The 25,747-nt window shown below is 46.0% G+C and overlaps 1 protein-coding gene and 1 long non-coding RNA gene across 6 annotated transcripts in view; one reads left to right on the top strand and one right to left on the bottom strand.

The window, feature by feature from the left end:
* Positions 1–25,747, top strand: part of Ngef (neuronal guanine nucleotide exchange factor) — an 89,906-nt gene that overhangs the window by 30,834 nt on the left and 33,325 nt on the right. For 4 of the 5 annotated variants that reach the window (XM_048808746.1, XM_015481575.2, XM_015481576.2 and 1 more), the window contains one exon: positions 390–504. In XM_048808746.1, coding sequence (XP_048664703.1) covers positions 473–504 — 32 coding nt within the window. In that variant the 5' untranslated portion in view covers positions 390–472. Of the gene's footprint in view, positions 1–389; positions 505–23,537; positions 23,573–25,747 lie in introns of those variants that run through there. The other variant, XM_048808747.1, reaches the window with a different exon arrangement.
* Positions 11,104–25,306, bottom strand: LOC125618299. The gene is made up of 3 exons (XR_007349546.1): positions 25,011–25,306; positions 15,752–15,820; positions 11,104–11,516 (listed from the first exon to the last, which is right to left on the bottom strand). It is a non-coding gene; the product is annotated as an uncharacterized LOC125618299 (long non-coding RNA).

The raw sequence follows: 25,747 nt of genomic DNA, 5'->3' as shown, positions 1-25,747 counted from the left end.
CACAGAGTGGGACTCGGATCTGGGAGATGCAGGACACTCCCCTGCTAAATGGGTGCCCTTCAGAAACGTGCTCCAGCATTGTCTAATGGGCCCAGGTGGACTTACTATTTAATGTTGAAAGGAACCAGACATCATAAAATCAGTTGAGAAAAGATGACAAGTTGTAGAGGATTTTTGTCCAGTGGAAATGAAAGTCCCAGGGGTTCTGGATTTTTTTTGTCCTCTAAGACATTACCAGGTTTCCTTCAGGGGGTGAGAGGAGAAACCACCCTCCTCACTGACCTTACCTCCCCTTCCAGGGCGACAGTCACTGCTTCCCTAATCTTAGAATTGCCTGAAAAGGGGGAGATGAATATTTTCTAACTTGCTCCATTTCTTAAATACCACAGATTCACAGGAAAATGGGAAATCTATAAATGAGCCTCTGACCTTGAATCTTCCCCAGAGCAGAAAGCCTCTCTGGAGAATAACAATGCAGATGGGGCCAGGAGCCCAGAAAACAAGGTAAGAGCTGGCAGGACCTGCTTATGCAAAGATGTGTCAGGCATCAGTGTGCGGAGCCTGGCGGGGGTGGGAGGGGGTCGTGTTTTAACAGCACAATTGCTTATGTTAAACACACACACACACACACACACACACACACACACACCCTCCACTATTTCCTTATTTAAAAATAAAAAGGACCAGGAACAATGCTGCCCACCTATAATCCCAGCTCCTCGGGAAGCTGAGGAAGGAGGTTCAAAAGTTCAAGGCCAGCCTGTGCAACTTAGCAAGACCCTCTCCCAAAATACAAAATAAAAAGGGTTGGGAGTGTAGCTCACTGGTAGAGCACCCCTGGGTCCAACCCTGAGTACTAGGAAAAAAAAATTTGCTTTGCATGTCTGAGGACCTTGGTTCAATCCCCAGTATGGGAAAATACACACACACACACACACGCACACACACACACACACACACGACTTTTTTTCTCTTCCATCACAAAATTGAGAAATTTTAGATATTATGCATATTGAGAAATGGAAGAAAATAATGGCCAGAAAGATAAAGGAAGGGGAGGGGCCAGGGTCCTGTACCTCCTTCCAGGGCACACCCCCATATGACCAGGACACTTCCACTAGACCCCTTTCCTTGAGTGTTCCACCGTCTCCCAAAGGTGCCACTGGCTGGGGACCAAGCCTTTAATTCATGGGCCTTTGGGGGACACCTCCCCAAACCATGGCAGTCTCTCTGCTTGATTTGTGCTTATAAACGGAGGTTTCATGGTCTAAGTTTAACAGACCAAAAAATACCATCAGCACCACCAGCAAAACCCCACCTGGCGCAACACCAGTGAGCGTAAAGGGCACCAGAGCCCTTATCTCAAGCAGAGCCCCAACATTTTACCTCCCTGTCTTGTTGTGATCATCTCTATAGTTAGTGTCTTCATCAATCCCATTTTAACGACTCATCAAAGTCATTTTATGTTACACTAAATGTGTAGATCTTGAGTCTACAGCTTGCGTGGATACTCCTTGTTGAAAATAAAACACACATATACACCCCTTGACCATCAACCAGACCAAGTACACACATGACCATTGCCCCAGGAGGCCCTGCAGGCCTCTCAGACGTGACCATCTTCTGCCTTCCAATGCCATGACGTTAGTTTCATGGGTTCTTAAACTTCACGCAAATGGGATCACACAGTGTATACCCGTGGTGCCCAATTTATTTTGCTCAACATAACATTTTTTAGATCCACGTGGATGAGATTTTCTCATTTATTGCCAAGAAGTAAGACCACAATTTATTTATCTGCCCATCCTTTTTTTGTTTTTGTTTTGTTTGGGGTGCTGGGGACTGAACTCAGGGGTGCTTGACCACTGAGCCACATCCCCAACCCTTTTTATGTTTTGAGACAGGGCCTCACTAAGTTGCTAAGGCTGGCTTTGAGCTCGTGGTCCTCCTGCTTCAGCCTCCCAAATTGCTGTAACATCCCTAGAAGAGTCTTTTTGTGGACATACACCTTCATTTTTCTGAAATACAAATCCAGGAGTCCAATCGCTGGGTCTTAGGGTAGGTGTATACTTAACTTCATGAGAAATAGCCAAATAATTTCCAAATGTGCTACATGCTTGTACTCTGGTACCCACTCACCAGCAAGGAATCAAATATCCGGTTACTCTGTATCCTCTGCCGCACTTGGAACCGCCGGTCTTTGTAATTGTACCTTTCTAGCACATTGTGGTTTCTCCCTGTTGTTCCAGTGTGCGTTTCCCTGGTGACCACCATGTTGAGCACCTCTTCATTGGCCTTCCATGGGTCTTCTTTTGTGTAGTGCCTGTTTATTTGCTGATTATTCATTCCTTATCTTTAATTTATAGTTTTTTATTTATCAAATGAAAGTCCTTGGTCAGATAGTCCAAATATATTTCCTACCAGTCTATAGCTTCTTTTGTAATGAGCAGAAAACTTTGATTTTGAGAAAGACTAACTTTGCAATCCTTTTTATTGTTTATCATTTTCTATGTTACCTAGGAAATATTTGATCACATCAAAGACACGAAGCTATTCTGTGTTTTCGCACAGGAATTTATGTGTTCAGCTCTCACGTTCATGTCCCTGTGGTCCATGGGGAGGTCCTGTGGCTCCAGAACCACCTAGTAAAAGGGTCTCTGTCTCCCTCAACGAATCACACTGATGCCTTTTTAAAAAGTTCCCTGTAGATATGTGGGTCTATTTCTGGACTTGAATTCTGTTTCATTGATCTAATTATCTATCCTTATGCAAATACCAGAGTGTCTTAAATTCTGAAGCTTTTTGCAAAGTCTTGAAGTCTGGTAGTGTAAGTCCTCCTACTTTGTTCTTTTTAAAGATAGTTTTGACTATTTTAAGTCTTTCATATTTCCATATACATTTTAGAATTGGTGTGTCAATTCTACCCCCACCCCAAAATATCTGCTAAATTTTCAGTTGAAATTGCATTGTTCTCATAGATAAATTTGGGGATCCTTTACACTTAAATACTGGCATTTAAAATCATTTAATCTACAAACACATCTTAGCTTTCCATTTACTTGCTTATTTTAAAAATTAATCCAGCAATGATTCATAGCTTAAAAGCTTTATGTATATTCTAATTAAATTTGTTCCCAGGTAATTTATGCTTTGTGATCCTATTTTAAAAGCCAGTGTTTGTGATTTCATTTGTAAATTGCTTTTGAGCAAAATACATTGGTAGTATGTAAAAATACAATTAATTTTTCCACATTCACCTGGTAACCTGTGGTCATGATGAACTTGGTTATTACTTCTCCTGGTACATCCCTTTGGATTTTCTGTGCACACAGTCATGCCATCTGGAAATACAATTTCACTCTTTCTTTCCAGTCTTCATACCTTCTATTTGTTTTTCCTGCCATATTGCACAAATAAGGACTTCCTTTACAATGCTGAATAGAATTGGTGACAGCAGATATCCTGGTCTTACTCCCTGGTCAAGGTCACTTTCATTGGGAACATCTGAAGCCTACTCGTACTTTTTCAAGTGAAAGAGGTAATTGTAAGAGTGCTGAACTCTCAGAGAGTCCAAGTGCAAGAGAAAGCTCCTCTTCACAGGAATGGAAAAGGCGTTGAAGCCAGGGCCGCGTTACCCTGTTCTCCAGGGTCACAGGCCCACGGCTCCTTGCTTCTCCGTGTCCTGTTCTGTTCTCCTACCTCTTTCTCAGACCATCTTCTCCTGCCTGTCAGCCTGCGCATGACCTAAATGGCAGCCTTTGCCAGTAGGATCCTTCAACTCGTCTCCCCAGAGTCTGGGAGCTTCTTTTCATTTGTCTTAGAGAAAAAGAATTTCTAAGCAACAGAGTTGATTGGCCATCCTTGAGTCAGATGTACATCTCTAGAACAATAAGCTGAAAGGACCAGGGCAGGATTAAAGGGCCAGTCCCCCTTCCTCAGAGGGAGCTGTGGGAGAATCAAGGAGACGGGGCATTATGTAGAGTCTGGTCTCACACGTGACAATGCCAAGGGTACCTGGGCGAGGGGAGAAGCAGCAGCAGAGATAATGAGTGGGGAGTGGGGCTGTAGAGAAGGATTGGGGTCTTCGAGACCAAGGTGGGTATAGAAACCTGTCCCCTAGAGGGTTAGGAGCTTGGGTGGTACTGATATAAGGCGGGTAGTCAGTGCCTCTTTTCAGAGGTTCTGAAATTGTCCACAGCTCATCCAGGGGCATTCTGCAAGTCCTCTTCCACACACCATCAAGCAGTGAGAGTCACGGTGCCACAGGACAGGGTGGCAGGAAAGAGGACAGTGGTGGTAGAAAGATGCTCTATACAGAGGATTATGGGGGAAGAGAAATGCTGGGGGAGATGGGGACCGACATTTGTTGAGCCCTGTTATACACACTCTCATTATTCCCAGTTCACAGAAAAGAAAATTCAGTGCCTGGCTAGAGGTTGTACGGCTAATGAGACAGCTAGACCATGAACACAGAGACTCCTGACTCCACTCCCCGGGGTCTCCCATGCCCAGGCCGCCAATGGGGACATGGCCAGGTGATCTTGCTGTTAGAAGGAGGCTGTCCCTGTTAACCTGGCTGCAGAGGGCAAAGGCCAGAGGCCTAGGGTTCCCTCACCCCCAGCCCAGCGCTGGCCTGGTTCCTCAGAGACCCTCAGCCAAGTCAAGATGTCATAAGTTGGGTCTTTATTTACATAAGTGCGATGTCATGAATCAGGGTTCTAACCCCCAAAATCATCGCATGCCATGAAGACACCAGATTTATTTGAATATATATAATGCTCACTATTTATGTATTTATATATATTATATACATAGTAAAATAGCATGTGCTTTCATAACCTGATATTTAGTATATACAACTAAGTTGCATCAGAAAACTTCATGTGGGCAATTTTCCTGCATCAGCTGAGTGAGCATCAGCCTTCCTTTCCCCGGCAGCACCCGGGGGAGCTGCAGGAGCTGTCCATCGCTCCGAGGATCCTCAGCACTTAACATCAGTGTCACACCAGGGCTGTGGCCCTAGGTTGCCACAGCTCTGCTCTAAATGGTTGAGCCCTACTCCCTGGTTATCAAATACTGTGACTACTGTCCTGAATCCATCTCAAAAAATGCCATAAGCTCTTTTAATGTCGCCAAAGACTCATGCATGGTACTGTGAGTCTTTGCTGATGTTGGGAAAGGACCAGTGTCCATGCTGGCCATGGCATGTGTTTCAGGAAAACATGTAAGTGGCCTATGAAGTTACCCTGGGGCAGCTGGCCATAGGTTCATCAGCGTTTGTTTGGGTTGTTCATTCTGAGAGTCCTGCTGTGAGAATCTGTAAATATCGCAGACCAATACTGAAGTAGTTGGGGGCTGCTGTTCCGGGGGTTAGTTCATTTACAAGCCTTCAGGGCAAGAGAGGAGCTGAGGAACCGCAGCCTGACACTGTCCAGTCTGTAGCTCTAGCTGTCAGTTTACAGGAGAGAGAGCAATGGATTAAGACTCCACACAACGCGATCCAAATAGGGGGGGTGCACCCCAATTTCTCATCAAACTGCAAAGAAAAAAATAAACAAGAGTGGGAGGAAGCCGTTAGAAGACACTAAAGAAAAATGGAGTCTTTACAGGGTGGAAATCTTACTTGAACCCTTTTACAAATGAACGACCTGCGACCTGCGGGGGGAAGATTAAAAGACAATCGGGGAAGTTGGAACTCAAGACTAGACATTTGGTGATGTTAGGGAATTGTTCATTTCCTTGGGCATCCTGGTGGTGTCATAGTGGGGTTTTAGCTACGTGTAACTCTTCCTGTCTTTTAGAGATACATCTTGAATGTTTTGGATGAAATGATATGATGTCTGGCATTTGCTCCAAAATAATCCAAGCCAGGGAAGGAGTGGGTGGAAGTGGAAGTGAAGGCCAGGAGTTGAGAAGTGTTGGAGCTGGGTGGTGAGTCTTTGGGGGAAATCATTATACTTTTCTGTCTACTTGGGTATATGTTTTTTAAATTTTCCACAATAAAAAGTTTAATTTTTATCGAGTTTATTTTTAAAAGATTAATTATTTTACTTTATTTTTGAGGTGCTGGGAATTGAGGCTGAGCCTTGCACAAGTGCTCTACCACTGAGCTCCACTCCTGCCCACTAAAGCTTATATATATATATGATATATTATATATATATATATATATATATATGATATATTATATATATATATATATATATATATATATATATCATATATATATATATCAGGGGCTTAAGTAAAGCGGCAAAATCATCAGCTCTTACTGTTGACCATGGCAGCCCCAGGGGCATTGATTCCAGGCTCCTCAAGGGCAGGCCCACACCAGGTTTTGTTCCCTCCTGGGCACCTGGCACAGGTCTGAGACACACTAGAGGAGCTCCGCCCTTGCAAATGATTGACACATGCACACATGCAGACTCCTGAGCAGATTGTGACCTTTGATCTCTTGAAGACACAGCTATGCAGACTGGTCCAGAAATGACCCAGGACTGTGGGGAACAAGGCTCTTACAAAGCCAGGTCACAGTGTCACCAAGACAGGGGACTGCTCCTGCAGGAATGTAGCTCCCCTGACTCAGGGCTCACCTGCCTTGCTGCCTGTTAGAGAAAAGCTTTCCTTTTACCTCCTCTGTGCAGTCAGGAGACCAAGTGCCTCCCAGCGAAGGCACTAAGGGAGCCACAGGAAGTGACTTTCTCCTGGCATGCCTCCACCCAGGTGCTACCTGAGGTCCCCACACAGGTTCCCCCACCACCAAGCTTGCGGACCGTAGGCAAAGGCACTGGCCGGTTGGAAGAATCTCAGGACCCTTGGACACAGTGACGGAAGGGAGGCTGGGAGCTTCCATCTCTGAATTTGTTCCTATTTTTACCCTGTCTCAGAACAAATATAACTGTGACTTATGTTTCACAGTTGATGCAGCTAATTTCATATACTTTTGACAGCTGTATCTTATTTTCAGCAGTTCTGAGCTTTTTTCCCTTCTGGAAACTGAAGGGGTGCCTTCCCCACCTCCCCACAAGGCCTCATGGGTGTGGGATGCAGGAGAGGGGCCCTCTCAGGAGTGGCCCTGAGTGACACCTGCCCTCACCCAGGCACTGCCCTGCTGGCGACAGGCCCAAGCCCACAGGGGACCAGAGAGAGGCTCAGGAAGCTTGCGAGGCATGGGACGGAAGGGGTCCAGGGGACAGCCTCGTGGACGCGCTCATTCCTTGCCGTTTACAATGATAATAGTGACAACAGTAGTGACGATGTGGGCGCAGGGGATTTGTCCACTGGCTGTAGCATCTTTAGTGCTCTGGGCCACGGGCCTCTCCCCCCTCGCCACGTCGCCCGTCCAGGATCACTTTGCCCTCTCCTGCTTCCTCGCGCCACTTTCCCTGTCAGTCCTTAATCTTCAGCCTCCTCACTTCACCCTGAAGTCCTCCTTCACTCTCCCCGTTGTGATCGCCTTTCTATGTCCCCTTTGGGTCTTAGCTTATGGTTACCTTATCACAGTTCAGACCCTTCCCTTCAATGCCAGATCCTTCCCCCTCTTACCTTGCTGTTACCTTATTATTTAAATTCCTAAGTTGTTTTTCTTTTTTTGGAGGGGGTTACTTATTTGATTTCTTATTTCTTTTTAACTACAAGCCTTTATATGCTCTTTTATTTTGCTTACTTGACTGATGATAACTGACTTTTCAGTAACCTAAATCTAAACTGATTTAACTATTTTTCTTAAACTACTACTTTATGCATAATGTTAATTACTAAGTTCCTTCTATTAGTCACAGCCTGTAGCATGTTGGTCATATCTTTTTCTAATTTTTTGGAAGTCTTAACCTGAAATTTTCCCCTAATGGGCTGGCTCTGGGGAGGGCATGGAGGGTGGAGGTTGTGCACTGTGGGCCTGCTTCTCTCAGCTTCGAAACCCCACCTGCCCTGCCCTGCCCTTAGGAGCTTCAGCCAAGTCTTGGTGGCAGGTCCTGGTACAGGCAAGAGAACAATGTGGTTCAGTGGACTGGGCTGAGGTCCTATTCATACAGTGTCTTGGTCTACTTGCTGTTGCTATAACAAAATGCCTAGAGTGGGTATTTAAAAAGAAAAGGAATTTATCTCTCAAAGTTCTAGAGGCTTGGAAGCCTGGAGGTGTGACCCTACATCTGGTGAAGGCCTTCTTGCTGCATCGTGACATAAAACAGGACATCATGTGAGACGTGGTGACGTAGACCAAGACTGCCAGCTCAGGCCTCTCTTCCTCTTCTTGTGAAGTCACTAGACCCCATCCTCATGATCTCATGACCTCCTCTAATCCTCATTAACCTCCCCCGAGGTCCTAGCCCAAGGCTGATGATGAATGAATGAACCAATGAATGACCTGCTGCAACCTCCCCGTCCAGGTTACAGAAGAAAGCCCTCACTTTGAGGTTGAGGTTGGGATGCCAGGGCCCAGCTCCTGAGGGTTCCATCGACACTACTCTGTGCAGTAGGTGTTCCCACAGTGGCCAGTGCACAGCCTGAGCTGCCTGGCACAGCCCTGACCACAGATGAACGTGCTTCTGGGACGGTCTGTGCTTTATCCATCCCGCAAAGGAAGGAGGATAGTCTTGCAGTCAGCTGCTGGAATGAAGAGTGTTTTGGGGGGCAGATGCTTCACTCCTCTGACTTGAGGCATCTATCAGTTTGTGTGTTCACTCAAATGACAAATATTTACTGAGCACCTCAACAGTTCTGACTGCTGGCTCCTATTGGAAGATTCCTTATTTGGTGACTGAGGGTGTCAGCCGCCACTTCCCAGATAACCTCCCAGGAAGCCCCCAGGCCACAAAGCCAAGTTCCAGGAGCCACAGTTGGGCCTTAGCGGTGCAGCTCTGATGCACGCCTGCTTGGAATATTTCCAGGCCCCAACCACCTCATCATGCCCCACGGAGGGATCTGCATGTGTCCTGGAGCCTGGGATGATTTCAGGAGGAGATCCTGGCCCCGGACAGATACCCTGGCAGGCAATGGGGACATTGAGGACTGTAGTCCCACTTCCTAAGCTTTATGAAGGTGCAGGTGTCAATGTCAGCAATAATGTATTTCACACCTTTTTTTAAAAGAATGCATGTCAATCATCCCCTGGGTTGATCTAGCAAGTTGGTTGTGTAGGAATAGCTGTTTCAAAGCTATCTGGACAACATCAAGAGGCAGTACACTGCCAGGTGCAGTGGCGCATGCCTATAATCCCAGAGGCTCCAGAGGTTGAGGCAGGAGGATCCGGAGTTCAAAGACAGCCTCAGCAAAAGCGAGGCACTAAGCAACTCAGTGAGACCCCGTCTCTAAATAAAATACAAAATAGGGCTGGGGATGTGGCTCAGTGGTCAAGTGCCCCTGAATTCAATCCCCAGTACCAAAAAAAAAGAAAAAGAAAAAGAAAGAAAGAAAGAGGCAGCACACCAATCACTTTTTAAGTGTATATTGATCAAAACAATTGATCACACTCCCAAGACTTTCCAGCAGCAATAAGATGGCAGAGTCAGGAAATAGGGACCCCCAAATTTTGTGTGGTGAATAACAGCATTTCCAAGTAGAGAGTGACGTGAGACAAATCGAAGGAAGATTAGAAAGTGTAGCTGTCACCAAGACAGGAATCAGTATCTCTATCCAAGGGGATGCGTTACTCTTGGAGATCAGCTATGGGAATCCTGGGGCTTATGTCCTCAGGGGATGGGAAGAGCAGAGTTCAAGAAAATAAAGTGAATGTGGTTGGTCCAAGGTGTTCTTAGGCTGAGCGCAGTGGTGCACATCTGTAATCCCAGTAGTTGGGGAGGCTGAGACAGGAGGATTTTGAGTTCAAAGCCTTAGTGATGCCCTAAGCAACTCAGTGAGATCCTGTCTCTAAATAAAATATAAAAAAGGCTGGGGATGTGGCTTGGTGGGGGAGCACCCCTGGGTTCAATAAAAAAAAAAATGGAAATTACATTCTACCAGATTGCCACAAGGAGCCAGTGAAGAGCGTATGGACAGCAGGCTGAGGAGTCCTAACACAGACAGGGGCTCAGTAAGTAGTGTCCACTGGAGCTGGACAGCCTGCTCTCCTTCACTCCCTCACTAGAACATGGTTCTGAGGTCCCGTCCTGGGAGTTCATGCATACATTTCCCAATCTCAGTGGCCGCAGTCTGGCTTTATTTCTGAAGATCTGCCTTAACCACCAGGCAGAGTGCTGGCTCTGCCTGAGGCTCCAACCCCAGCACTCTGCCTCCAACAGAGTCCTGCTAAGGCCACTTGAAGGCCCCGCAGCCCATCTGTCCTTTGGAGAATCTGGCTTCACCCTGCACCGAGCCACGCTGTCCGAGGGCTGGGTGCTGGGACTTCACATCTGTGTCTGCCCTCTACTCTTGAGCTCTGGAAGAACGTCTCCACTGAGCTGCACCTTAATATCACACCCTGGCCTGGGTGAAGCCATGCCACAAAACACGGCCACTCCAGATGCCCTGCCACGGTGACTACAGCAGCACTGCTGAGCACGTCATTCTTCATGCAGAACAACCCGTGGGAAATGACTTGTTTCACCCCTAAACAAGGAACTGGGGAATGGAGAGGGGGTGTGTGCTGGAGGGAAGATGTGGCCTTCAGCACCCTGGTGGTTCCAAGAGCAGCCAGCACGTGCTACCCTGAGAGAGCGCCTGAGCCTCCCCACTTCCTCCTCTCTCTGACATGCTTAATTGGCGCTGTTGGCCCTGAACCTGACATGCCAGTCATGCAGCTCTAAAAGCTCTGAATTAAGATCCTTACTTGCAGAGTAGAAGAATAGCAGCTCTATTTGACCAAGTTTAATTACGATGCCAGGATCCAGGTCTTCTCGGGCTGTAAAGTCACGTGTGTGCCAAGAAGGCAGTGCCACCTTGAATTTCAGGCAGCTACGAATTGTGTGTGAGCAGAATAAATGAGAAGGGGCTCCAGGCTGGCTGTCAAACAGCAGATGAGTCTATTATGTCTAAAAAGGACCACAGGACGTACCTAGGTTAAAGCCTGTATTCTGCAAGCAGCGCAAGGCCTCCTGGAGAGGTCTAAAGGGACAGTAGCTTTGTCAGAAAAGTCTCAATACCTATCCACTTTGGGATCCACTTGGTGAGTGCCAAGATAAAATGGGACAGTGGTAATGGTTGTCTTTGTCACTTTCCTGGCTCACCTCCAAGTTGGCCCTTGACGGCCGCTCAGCCCAGGATTCACACCTTCCTTCAGGTGTAGCATCAACTTGTGTCCGATCACCCGCTCTGGCAGCTTCCATGTCTTTCCATGTCGTGGGGACACTCGGGAGCCCAGGGAAAGGCCCACATGGGGAAGAACCAAGGTTTCCAAGCAGATGCATAAGCTTGGAAGAGGGGCCAGCAGCTTGACCACAGTCTCAGGGAGGAGTGAGAACCACAGGCTCCCTGACCCCTAGGAGCTAGGGGCCAGAATCAATGTCACTGTAAACCGCAAAGTCTTGGAGATGCTTATTACACAGCCAACAGCCATAGATAACCAATTCATTGGGAAGAGTCTAGAAACAAGGAATAGAAGGTAATTCCACCTTCACACATCCCATGCTAGGCAGAATGCTGGCGCCAAATCCCCCTGACTTCTACATTTCCCCTGTCCCCATGGCAGGGAGGTGACCTGCCCTCCACTCCCTGCACTCTTCATGGTCTGAGGCAGCGAAGGGCTATTGCCACAGTAGCAAATCCTAGCTTCCTGACTGAAAAAGTGGGGTGCGGCTGGGCCTTCTCCTCCCTGTGCCCTGCTTCCCGGCTCCCTCCCTAGTTCTCCTTCCAGCTCTTCCTTCAAGAATCACTGCGCTGACTCTCAAGGGCACTTGACCCAGGGTTAAATCCAGGCTCCCAGAAACAAGAAAAGGGGTGTCTTACCAAAATTTCCCTTGAAGATTTCCAGATTCTTAAAGAAATACTTCTATTCCCAAAATTGGTGATGATCGTTTTTAAACAAAGAAAATAGAAGTTTACAACTTTAAATATGTCAACTTTCCATTCATTTTTAAAAAACTATTTACTAGGCCTCTATGATGTGAAAGACTATAAGACTATTTTTTTTAAGAGAATATGAAGATAAGATGATGTGCCCCCAAAGAGAACAGTCTTCTGAGAACGTGCCTGTGTCAGATGAGATGACCGGCAGCTGCTGTCTGCGGCTCTGCCTTTCTATATGGCAGTCCCGGGGTGCACAGGGCCAGCCATACGGCTGGGGCCTGGCCTCTCATGTTAGCAAGAAGCAGTCTGAACTGACAGACCAGGTGAGTCTGGTTTTGACGGTGACAGTTTTAGATCAAATTGTCTCTGGCTGGAGTAAGGGACAGACAGTGGTGACAGGACCTCCCAAAAGTGATACGCGTTCCCAGCGGCTGTTCAGAACCCAGGAGCCTCCCCTACCCTACCCGACTCAGGTGACCCAACGCGTGTGCTCCATCTCCAGTGAGGATTTCCCCTTGGTTGCCTTTTCTGGAAAACTGGAATTCTGCTGTCATGCCAGCATAAGGCAAGGGTTGGACCAGAAGACCCGAGAGGCTCCCTCTGCCTCCACCCTCATCTTGGGGCAGATGGAGAGTTACCAGCACCTTGCTCCAGACTCAGGGGAGATTGGGCTGGGATTTTGGGGAGCCGGTGGTACTGAAGAGCTGACCATCAGCCTTCATGGATTCTTAGACTCATACATCCCTCAGAAATCGTTTCCTTCCCTAGGAAGTGGGCCATGTTCAATGTGTATCTGCACACGTACAAAACATTCACACAAACAGCACAGCTCACCGTATTTACAGGTCAGTTGGGAAAACAAACATCCTACAATTGAAACCAGTAAGAAACGTGAATAAATTATTCACAATTGTATAGAAAAAATCAACTTCACTTGTAAAGAAAAATGCAAAGTAAAAGAAGACATCATTTTTCAGCTATCAAATTGGCACTTTAAAAAGAAATTCTAATGCCGAGTACCGGAAAGGGTGCAGGGGAAGACCCCGATGGGTACAGAGGCTTGACCTTCTGTAACCTCATGATGTGGGTGAAGAGCAATCAGAGAGTTGCTGTTCTTCATCAAAAATCTACTCTGAGAAATAGAAACCAGACAATGAGGTTTGTCACTGAGCTCTTCTCCGTTTTCCCAAGGCTGAGAAATGCTTACTGAGCACCTACTGTGATCCTGGTTCTTTGTTCTGGTCCTGGGGATTGAGTAGTGAATAAAAGGGAGGAAAGCCATGCCTCTGTGGGGCTCCACACCAGCAGGTCCCAGCACCCAAAGCCCCAGCTTGGCAATGGGACTGGCAAACTTCTTCCTTCCCTCGGCCTCTGTGCCATCCATCCTCAATATTTTACAGCCCACTGCACTTAAACTTGATTTTTAATACTTCTTGTAAGTCAAATGTGCTACTTCTCTATTTTATTCGCCTCCTCTGTAACTCGTGTGTGCGAGTGTGTTTGTGCGTGTGTTTGTGTTTTGCTGAGGGGAGGGATGGAACCCATGGCCTCGCACATGATGGGCAAGTGCTCTACCACTGAGCTATGTACCCAGCCTTTCACCAATGTTTTAGAAAAAAAATTAAGCATAGAGAGTAATTGAAAGACTAGTGCAATGAACTCTCATATACCCTCGATCTAGATTCAAAAAATTTATTAATCCCTTGCATATTTGGATTTTCTTTTCTCTTTCTCCTTCCTCCATTTTACCTAAATTGTATGAAAGTAAATCACAGACAAGGTAATTCAGTCCCAAATACTTAGCATGCAGCTGAGAATAAGAATGTCCTGGCCGGGCATGGTGGTGCACATCTATAATCCAGCAGCTTGGGAGGCTGAGGCAAGGGGATTGTGAGTTCAAAGCCAGCCTGTAACTGAGAGAGGCCTTAAGCAATTTATTGAGACCCTGTCTCTAAATATAATAAAGGACTGGAGATGTGGCTTAGTGGCTAAGTGCCCCTGGGTTCAATAACTGGTACCAAAAAAAAAAAAAAAAAGGGACAGACAGTGGTGACAGGACCATTTTAAAAAAAAGAATGTCCCTCAACACAATCACAGTGCCACCTCCCACCTAAGAAAATCAACAGTCATCCATGATAGATCCACAAAAGATCTGATACCTACATTCAAAAGCTCCCAATGTTCCTCAAAACGTTTTTAGAGCTGGGCTTTGTAATCAAGGTCCAATCAGGCCTCAGTCACTGCATTTGATGGTTTGCTGTCTTTAGATTCCTGACATTGAAAAGGGGCCCCCCACTTTTTTCCATGCCTGACTTTTGGGAAATCTAGGTTTATGGCCTTGTGCAATGGCCCCGTGATGGATTGGTCTCAGTACTTTCTCGTAGACTGTTCAACTTGTTCCTTTACTCACTGTGCAGCCTTTAAACTGAGAGTTCTTATTGCTTGATTAGATTCAAGTCGAACATTTTTAACAAAAATACATCCAAGTGTCATACATTCCAAACTGCATTCCGGACAGGACACTGATGTCAGCTTGGCCCACAATTCCCTTTTTTAAAATTTGATAATTTGGTTAATTTGGAAGTGGCTAGATTGCTTTGCAGTAAAGGTACAGTTTTTCCTCTTGCAGCAAATGAGTTATCTGTACCACGTAAATATCCTCTTCCCTGTTGAATTTTTATGCAATGACTTTTAACATCAGATAGTGATCCTTCCTGTATCAACAATTATATTGGGAACTGCACACGGTGATGTTGTGCATTCTTTCTAATTACTTTAGTTAATTTTCTTTTGAGGGGAAAAAAAACTCCTTTGTTACCTGTTTTTTGTTGTTGTTGTTGTTATTTGAGTCCATCAGTATGGACTCATGGTTGCTGGGTTTTTATAATTCAATGCATTTTAATTCATCACTGTTATATTCCTTCTAACACATGGCCACAAATGTGGCCAGGGGAGTCCCTACAAGCTGACTATGACGTCTCTTTGATGTAATTTCTCCTGACTTTGATTGAGCACTTCCTTTCTGACTGAGCAAGGTACTTCATATACTTTCTTCCACTTTCTGAATCCCAAATATAAAATCAGACATTTTCCCAAGGACCCCTCATTCTTTTTGGTGGAGAATGGTATTTAGAAACCAAGATCTGAGTTCTGGGTGTGCTCATTACCACTGGTAGGTCAATTCTTCTGGGACACTGTGGTGCACAGACCTAGGAAATGGTGTGTGTGTGTGTGTGTGTGTGTCCATGTACAATGCACAGTGTGTCCTTCTTAATTCTACCTGTTCCATATTTACATCTTGCCTTTCTAATAATAAGGACTCTGATTCTCGACATCAATGTATCATAGAATATTGCTCTATTTTACAACTACAGAAGAATTTCAAAATTACCTGTTCCATAACCAATAGCAAATCTATTGTATTAGTCTCTTAGGGCTTCTTAACAAAGATCTCATGGTTCTGGAGACCAGGAGTTCAAGAACGGCATTGGCAGGCCACGCTCTCTGGGAAGGCCATGGGGAGAGTCTGCTCCCTACCTCTCTCCTGGCTTCCAATGGCCCCTGTGACACTGGGCACTCCTTGGCTTTGCCAGATGCATCATTCTAATCCCTGACAAGGTCTTCATGGAACTCTGTCCCAATTCCCCTCTTCTTATAAGAATACCATCAGTGGACAAGGGCCCACTGGAATCAGTATGACCTCATCTTAACTTGATCACATTGGCAAAGACCCTACTTCCAAATCAATCACACTCAGAGGTACCAGGGTGAGGACTGAAACATACCTTTTCAGGGGACAAATTCAACTCACCATATCTACCAAGAGAATTTGAAGCTTTCCCCTCCTCTTCCTCCTCCTCCTCCTCCTTCTTTTTCAGTCCTAGAATAGATTTCAAAAAGGTTATAGAGTACTGTGTTTAAAAATCACTCAACTTGGTGCTGGGATTGTGGCTCAGTGGTAGAGCACACGTCTAGCACATGCGAGGCCCTGGGTTTGATCCTCAGCACCACATAAAAATAAATAAATAAAATAATATTGTTTAAAAAAAATCACTCAAATTGATTGCATTTGTTTATTTGGGTGCTGGGGTTGGACCAGGCCTCCTGCACACCGTGCACACGTTGCACACTTCAGCCTGGTGACTCTATGATAGTTATCCTGCCAATATTCTTCCCATGGAGACCAAGACTGTTTCCAAAACACAGCTCTCAAAAACGATGCTGCAGCACCTGACCTCCTGCTCTCAAAAACGATGCTGCAGCACCTGACCTTGTGCATGTCTTGTTTAGCGCCCAGGGCCTGCCTCTGCAGGGCAAACTCCTAGACGTGGAGTTGCTGGGCAGGGGCAGCCGAGGCGTGATTCCAGGAGTTCTTGTCCAGTTCTGTCCCACAGGGGGCTGGATGGTTGTCCTCTCCGCGTTGGTGCATGCCAGTGCCTGTTTCCTGACTCTTAGCTCAGTGGTCATGATGGGTTTCAGTCCAGGAAGCTCAGAGCTCCCGTCTTTATAAGGATGGCAGGGTGGATGGAGCTGCCGAGCGTGCCGTGCTGGGACTCGGGCATGGTGTCAGGAAGGGGCAGGGTGCTGCTCAGGTGCTCTCCAGGGAGAGGAGTTCTTCTGTTCAGCTGTCATGTCTCTGATTCATGCTGTGGAGGAAGTTCTCCCCTCTCCTGCTAAGAATCCTTCACTTCTTAACAGAAAACACTCAGCTCCTGACAGGTTGGACTCGCCTTCTTTTTTAAGGCATAAATGCCAATTTCACAGTAGAAGCCTGTGTTTCTGGCAAGCCAAAGACTTTCCTTGAAGACCCCACAAGGGAGGAAGGAAGGAAAGACCTATTAAAGACTGTCTTTGTAGCCCAAGCTAAGCAGAGAGACTGGCCTAGAGATCCCACTGGCTGTGATAAATAAAAGCCACTATAAGAGCTGAGCAGCATTTTAGAAATAGCAATAACTTAACATGCAATCTTCACTGCATGGAAAAAATGAGACATGGCCTTAAAATTAGGAAAGCCAGCAGCCACTGGTCAGTCCAGGGGAGGGACAAACAGTGGATAGGTGAAAAACAAAAATGAAATTCACTGTTTGGCTGGTAAACTGACTTTGTCCCCGGAAAATAATGGTCCTTTAACTATAGATACAATCACCTTTTAAGGGAGCAGAAAGGAGAGAAGATTATATTAATGGGTGAAAGGAAAAGGGTTTGTGAGACCTTTCTGTGGCTGTGATTTACTGAGAGGCCCTGGGAGGGTCCCAGATCAGCCTCACTGAGCAGATACATACAGAACCTACAGGGTGAGCCTGGGCCCTGTCCAGCATAGGGAGGGACAGAAGCCAGGGGCCACGCCCAGTCTCTGCGCACAGCCAGTAGGCCGGAGAACTCACTTTCTAATAAAGTGATCAGAGACTTGAGGGGGCGCAGCCAGCTGCGTGGTGGGATGTGGAGGAGGCTTCTGCACTCTGCAGGGAGAGAGCCCTGGTGGTGCCGGCCGGGTTCGGGCGCTGCCTCTGGCTGGAAAGGTGACTTCTTAGGAGTGCTCTGGAGAGACCATGGCTTCAGTAGAAATGTGAGCCACATTCTGGTTAGGACTGTACACATGGATTTATGGAAGGAGAAGGAATTTCTGGAAAAGAGACTATTTTCATAACCAGGCAGATTGGAATATCTGATAAGTGCCTTCATGTTAATGATGCCAGGAAGCAATTTACTGTAAAATTTGAATTCGTGATTCTTTGGAAACTGAAGAGCTTTCTCAGAGACAGATTTACGTAACAAAAATTGAGACGCCTCCCCCCAACTCATCCCCAGGTACCTGGAGAGAATGCAAACAGCCCCGCCCCCTTTCCAAGTTCATCAGAATGCCCCACGGTGACGCAAACACTTTGAACTCGTGCTCTAAATTTATGCACATTAAGCGATTGATGTTGTTTTTAAAGTAACTTTCCTCCCTTGTTACATAAGTGACACATTTATTGTAGAAAAATTTCAAACACATATGAGTAAAAAGAGGAAAATTCCCTCAGAATCCAGCCAACCAGCTACAAGTAATGCAAAATATTTTTGGTGATTGTTCTACCAGTCCTTTTAAAAGACTGTGTACATGCTTAAAATTCCATACCTAAAAGTGTACTTATAAACCAAATAAGACCATACTACCCTCCAGTTTAGAAATCCGCTTTATTTAAATCTGAACATTTTTTCATATTATTCCATATTATTAAATATTCTTCTAAAATGTTGATTTTTTTTATTGTTTTGGTACTAGAGATTGAACCCAGATGCACTTCACCACTGAGCTACATCCCCAGTCCTTTTTTTTTTTTTGAGATAGAGTTTCGCCAAGTTGCTGAGACTGGCCTTAAACTTGTGACCCTTCTGCCTCAGCCTCCTAAGTGACTGGAATTACAGGCATGTGCCACTGCACCCAGCTCTTTTAAAATCTTCTTAATAGTACAGTATCCCATGATTTAAATCATCAATCTTCTGTCATTGGACATAGGGTGGCTTTAAATATTGCACAGTTACAAGGAACAGTGCTAATATTAATAACACCATTGTAATAGACGTCCTTACAGAGCTTTTTTATTTTTTTCACAGACTTAATAGTTTGTTAGGATATAGTCCTAGAGGTAGACTCTCTTTGCCAAAGAGCATGAACGTTCACAGATTTAATGTATGTGTTGTCAGGTCACCCCTGAGAAAGATGATATCAAGTCACACTTCCACTCTCAGAAGCCAGTGACAATTTCTGTGCGTTGGTGACCATCAGCTGTTCATTTTCAAACCTCTTTGATTGCTGTGTTGCTGGTATGTTTTGGAATGCCGTGCTTTCTCTCTGTGACATCCATATATTTCATGCTCATTTGAACACTGCTGTTATGGTTCCTTAACAGACTCTTGGAAATGCAAATATCAGTAGTGGCCCAAAGCTGTGAAGTTCAAGGGAGAAATGCATTTTTTTCGACATTCCAGGGGCAGGCGAGGGCTGGCACTGAGCTCCAACATCTCAGAATGCGACCACTGCCATCAAATACATACTGGTTTTTCTAGGAGACCCCAAATCCTTCAACAGATAGAACCGGTAACTCATCAAAGAGCTCTCCTTCTTCAGGATGTTAGGGCAAGGTGGTTGTTTCAATAGGAAATGGAAAGTTATCACAGGACTTCTTGTGATGGAAAAGATTTCTCTAAAATCCAGTTATTTGGAAATTTCCAGGAATAAAGTCTGAACAATTTCTAATTACAACTATTCTTGACTACCTGCTACTCCTTCAAAACTACTTGTGAACAGACAGCCTTTTCTTTCTGGTTTTACACTCTAAGCAGCTTTGCTACATTTGGCAAATGGCCAAGGAAATGCATTCTCCTTACCACAATGAATGTATTGCAGTACTAAATGTAGGCTACCTAGAGAAATAATAATAATAATAATAATAATAATAATAATAATAATAATAATAATAATGTCTTTTCTATGTGTAGCACATGATAGTTTGCAAAGTGCTCTTCTAAAATGGGACTAAATTAGATCTAACAATGGTTTATAAATTAGATGGAGGGGGCGCCTAGTCTTTTGTTTACATTTTGAGTTCTGATTAACAATCTCTAACCCCCGTGGCCACAGCCTAAAGCATAAACTCTGTGCACCTAGGCAACTCTTAATCTTACTTACTCTAAATTCCACCCCCCCACATCTTTGGGAACTGTCAGCCCTTCAGTACGCCCTGCCTCAGATGCTCCTGTTGGTCAAAATCCATGACACTGGCCACTGCCCCGACCCCAGGCCCCGTGTGCTCCAGCCTCCTTGGTTAGGAATACTCCAGATATCTGTATTTAAGCCCTCCTTCCCTTTCCAGATTCAGATCAGCACACGAACATCACAGCCTCTTATCTGTGAGTGTTTTGGGGAGGCTGTTTTGGGAAATACATTTCTATTTGTTCCCTAAGTGTGCGAATTGTGTGCATCTCATAGTTTAAGATCATGTCCACCATTTGTCCCAGCCTTTTAAGGACACTGCTAAGGACACATGAACCATGAAAATGCTTTTGGAAATTCTAATTTTCACTATCCAAGCCCCATCTTCCAAGTTGCCTCTCATGTTGGAAGTGGAGTAAAAATCCTTGGTCACCTATTTTTTATTCAGAAAATGTACTCACCCTAGCAATGTCAGATTTTTGGCAGTTAAGCCCTAAGATTATGGGCCTGCTTCTCGGAGTCACTGAACCCATCCAGTGCCCGCATTGCTCCTCAAACCACACAGGGCTTTGTCTGCATCTCATCACCCTCTGGCCTTTTCCCCATTTAACCAAGAGTGCAACTGTCCACATGGCAACCATGTCAAAAAAGGACAAAAACAGAACAAACCACTCCTTGCCTCACCAAACCCTAAATCCAGGTCTAATGGGTTTGGAGACTCACCACCACAAGAGCAGCTGCCTCCCTCCAGCCTGCAGCACCAGGCCGGAGCCACTCCCTGCCATTTCCCAAAGATGCTGAAGAGACACCATCGTCAATCAAAGAGGCCAAGAGCAGGGAGGGCTGGTGCACAGCAAGGCCCAGCCACGGCCTCCGGTGTCTGCAGAGGCACCATCTCTTTCCGAGACCTGCTGGGGATCGGAGATGAATGACATTTTCATAGCTGCTCCCAAAAATCTCAGAGTGGGGACAACAGAGCCATGGGAGCTCACAGGAGGGACCCGCTCTCATCTGGGCAGGGCCAGCCTGGACTGGACGTTAACTCCATTGAGCATAAGTTACCAACAAGGCACTAGGGAGTCACTGAAGGTAGAGATGCTGGGATCAGTGATGCTGGAGGAGAATTTACCTGGCAGCCATGTTTAGGACAGCCAGAGGGTGGAGGGGAGACCGGGGAAGGAAGGCCGGGGGAGGAAAGGGACGCTGCACTCTAGGTCAGGCTAGAGGCTTGTGAAGGGAGGCGCCGCCCCAAGACACCTCACTACTGACACAGCTGCCGAGTTCGGGGGCCTGCATGTCACCCTCAGTTGTCATCATTTGCTGAGACTTACAGAACCCCCTGACGGCTGCTATCCTCCAGAAACGACAGGCTACAGGGAAGCGTCCACATTAGACTCAGCCGAGAGAAGAGGCAGGGGACAGTCCAGAGAGTACAACACACACAGCATCTGGAGGTCTTCGGAAGTCGGGGGCCATGCTGCCTTCCCAGCAGCAGTGGGTGACAGTATGCATAGAGCACTGTCAACCTTGGTTGCAATCTTGGGGTGAAATCTTTTCACCCGTCAAGTGTGAGTTCCCGGTTTCTTGGAGCTGCAGTGAGAGGGTCCTCCCCTCCAGATACAGCTTGTCATTTTCTTCACTGTCCCTCTAGCTTTTGGGGTCCAAGCAACTCTGGAGGCTGTGGCCCTCCATAGATTACGGTATCCACACGGATTAGTTTTGTTCATTTCCAAACCATTTAGAAGTCTTTTGAGAGTGACAGAAACTACTGCTTACATATTTAAAAGACACAGTTAATTAAAAGCTATCAAATGACTGTTTCTATAAGTTTACAATATATATTTGAGGAATGTATTCTAATTCCAAAAAAAATCCAAGATATTATCCTATGAGATTAAGAATACAAGTGATCTTCACGTTTGGTAGTCTGCTAGCAAACCATGTGACCCTGAAAACAGGGTGATAGAAATCCGCAGTTCCTTGGGCTGGGGGCACAGCTCAGTGGAAAGCATTTTTCTAGCATAGACAACACCCTGGATTTGCTCCTCAGCACTTTTTTTATGTATAATTTTCTATATATAATTCATAAATGTGTATATGTATATATAAATATATACACATATATATTTATATATGTGCCCATATGTGTGGGTGTGTGTGTATATATGTATATGTATATATTTATGTATATACACACCCCCACACACACATACATGCAGTTCCTATTCCACACAACACCGTCTTCATTCACTATTGTATGTTCCCAAATCAGCTACTATCCAACTGTCAGATCTTGGACTTGTCATTTAACCCTCAATCCTGCTTCTATAAAATCAAAGTGTTGGAATAGATCATCCCTAAGCTTCCTTCCTCTTCTAGAAATTCTCCCTCAGCATCAAGAAAAAGTTTATAAACAAAGATTCCTGAAAGCTGAGGTTGCTATATAAATAAAAAAATCCACTTTGCTGCCAATATCTATAACCCAAAACAAGAAGTAGATCCCTCAGATTGAATACCTAAGATAGCTAGGTATGTCTTTTTAAAGGCAGACCATTAATACTTAGAGAGCACCTACTATGTGCTAGCCAGGTACAAATATTTGAATATTTCTCAGTACTTTATTTTGTGAATGATTCAGAGCAAAATGTCAGTTAAGTGGAGATTTTAATAATAGGCTGCCTAATAAGCACTAAATATGATAGAAAATAGAACATGGGAATTAAGCTTAAGGTTACATGCCTGAGAACTCAGTGACTTTCTAAACCAACTTTATAATTAAGGGGATATTTTTAGCTTATTTTTCAATTGGAAGATTTTATCATGCTCACCTTAATATATATAATTTCAGTTTGATATTTTCAGATTTTTTTTAAGTTGAATCCTTTATATTTTGTGCAGCAAAGGGGGAAGAGACAGCTTCCATTTAGTGTCACCAGGAACTTAAGGGATGACACAGCCATGCAAACCATCAGACCCTACTCAGGGCCCATAAAGTCCTCTTCACAGTGCCAGGCAGTGAGGGCTGTGATGAAGGAGAGGGAGGGCCCTGTGGGGACAGCTTTTCAGGTGGAAGTCGTTACTGGCGGGGGGGGGGTGTTCAGAGTCCTAGGGGAGGGCACAGCACTTAGAAAATCCACAGAGCCTGGGAAAGTATGGAGAAGCCAAAACCTCAGAAAAGCAGGCAGGGCAGGGCCCATCCGCAAGCTGACAGGTGTGTGCAGTGGCTGACGGGCTTTGCCCTCGGGTGATAGGGCTCCAACAGAAGTGCTTAAGTAAAGGCAAAGGACAAAGTTGGACCCATAGTTTATAAAAAGGAAGGAAAGAAAGAAGGACCCAGGAGAGAAGAGACTCCAACAGTCCAGACTCAAAAGAGAGGTAGGCTGCTCCGAGGAACTCTAGGGACAAAGGGAGCATGGTGATACCAGAGCTGAGACACCTCTCAGGTTCTCCCTGGCCTCCTGGCTGCTGGGGCAGAGTCCCCAGTCTGGGAAGAGCAGCCTCCACCTCTCTTTTGAAGGGCTTGCCCCACCCCAACAAAGAACTTCGGTGTGGACCACACACAGAACCTTGGCATGGCAAGGGTGGGACCAACCACAGCATGGGCAGCACCTCCTCAAGCAGTGGGGGCAATAGTGCCACCTAAGTGGCCCCTGAAGGTGGGACCATCTCTCCATTGGATCTGGAATGCAGGCTGTCGAGCAGAGAGCAGGTGCCTAGTTTCAAGATGTGGAGTTCGCCTTGCCAAGTTCTTTTGCTTGCTTGGGACTCACGCTCTGTTTCTTCTTTCCTACTCCTCCATTCTGTGCTTTAGGATATCATAACTTGTTTGATTTCAGAGCTTCATAGATGGAGAGGATCATTGCTCAGGACAAATCATACTTGAGTTTCACCCTTATTTGATGTAGACGATATTTAGATGAGACTCTGGACTTCAGAGTTGATGTCGGAACAAGTCAAGATTTTCGGCTTATTTGCCAAGCCTCCCTGTGGTCACATTTTCTACCCCAGCCTTTCTTGGGATTGTAACCTCTATTTCTGGCTCCAGTTGAATTTTCTCCACCCAAATCCCAATCAATGTATCCATTATGATAATTAGGAGAAGAGAAAAAGAAATATTATTTTTGTTAGGACAAACCACCATAGATTTTTAGCAATGTGTGTCTGTGTGTCCCTCACACCTTTTCCTATCCTGCCTTTTTTTCTTTTTTCTTTTTTTAAAATATTATGTACTATATTTTTAGTCTCAAACTTTATATTATATATTATATGTATTTAATTTATATATATAAATGTTTTTTAAAGTAAAAAAAAAGATTTTTGGCTTATTTGAATGGAATGAATGTATAATAAATGCAAGAAGGACATGAATGGTAGGGCACAGACAGAATAATGTGCACCGAATGTTTATGTCCCCCAAATTCATATGTTGAAATTTTTACTTCCAATATGATGTTATTAGGAGTTGGGACCTTTGAGAAGTTTTAGGTCATGAAGGTTTGCTCTCATAAATGGGACAGGTGCAGTTTCACAGAGACCCCTAAGGACGCTGCTGTATTCCTCTGCATGGAATACATGGAATACATAGAAGCCAGCCATCTCCAAATCAAGAGGTCCTCACCAGCACCTGCCCAGGTTATCATGCTAATCTCAGACCTCCAGCCTCCAGAGCTGTAGAAACCAATCCCTGTTGTTTACAAGGCACCCAATCTATGGTATCTTGTTATGGCAGTCTGAACAGAGGGTATCCCGGTGGACACGCTAGTGAGTAGACAAAAATGTGAGGGAGAGGGAGAACAGCTGGGGGTACCTGCCTCCCTGAAAACCATTGCAGAAGGCAGGTGCTTGACTTGGAAAGAGACCCCATGGTTGTCTCTCAAATATCCTGAGCCCTTGAGAGCAAAAGCCATCAAAACTGTCGGTTCTGGCTCCTCCCAAAACAGAGAGCTGAGTGGCAGCTTTGGGAGCTGGGTTTCAGCCAGCCACAGCATACCTTCCCACAGGAGGATCAGGGCAAGATGAAAGAGGCAAGGACGATGGTGATCAGCCGGCGGGTGGAAAGGGCAGTTCCCTTCCTGGCAAAAGGCCTTTCAGCCTAAGCTTCCTGCTTTCCTGCGCCTGCCAACCCTCCCTGCAGAACACCTGCCTTATTCCAGGCTGGAATATGTGAAAGCCAACCAACGGACAGGATCTGAACCCCTCCCACCAGCACTGTCTGCCAAAAAAAAAAAAAAAAAAAAGGATTGTGTTAATTTTAACCAATGTGGAGGGGAAGGTGGGAAGCAAGTCTCTCCTTACTTTTCTCTGTACCCCATCCCTACCCTCTCCGGACAATTAGCATTGGAATTGTCCTGGCTGCAAATCAAGGCCACTTTACCTGGATGTACAGCAAGGGGAGCAGGCTGGTCCCAGGAAAAGATACTGGCCAATGTGCCAGTGTCGTGAGGACGGAATCCCTCTAGATTTCCCAGTCACCTCTGAGCAGGCAGCAGGGGCGGCTTGCCTGGTCTCTTGCCGACCTTCAGGACCTCGCCGAGGGGAACATTAGCTTCCTCCTCCTTTCAGTCACCTAGTTTTGCTCGCTTTCTGAATCCATGAGCGGACTGAACTAGCTGGTTCCAAGAGTCAAAGTGACTAGACAGGGAAACTGGGCAGAGTCTTGGCGCACTTCGTTTCTCCCAAACCCAACCCTGTCCCGCCAGGGTCTCTGGGTCGCTAAGAGCAGATGGTCCTGCAGCGAGACCCGCAGGGGAGAGGTCTCCGCGCTACTCCCCTCCCACTCTAAGTGTCAGGAGCCATCGTGCGGGGGTCCTGTAAGACCCGAGTGTGTGCCTCCAACAGGGAAAAGAGGGAGGCACTTCCAGCGAGGACACATTCCCCGAGGCCGGGCTCCGGGTGGCAGAGGCAGGGTCGACCAGCCGCTAGCCTGCCCGAAACTGCACAGGGTGCCCGGCGTGGCCAAGGCGGCGGTTCGAGAGTACTCGGGGCAGAGGGTCACCTCGCCCGCACCTTCCAGGAACGCCTGGCCGAGCTGCGACCACCGCAAGCAAGGGGCGGGCCGGCGGAGGCGCCGCTCGCGGACGCCCAGTCTACCCTCGCTCTCTCCCGGCTGGA

Source organism: Marmota marmota, unplaced genomic scaffold (genome assembly GCF_001458135.2).
Source record: "Marmota marmota marmota unplaced genomic scaffold, marMar, whole genome shotgun sequence".
Classification (NCBI taxonomy): Eukaryota; Metazoa; Chordata; class Mammalia; order Rodentia; family Sciuridae; genus Marmota; species Marmota marmota.
The sequence above is the reverse complement of the archived record's forward strand: the minus strand, read 5'-3'. Positions and strand labels throughout refer to the sequence as shown.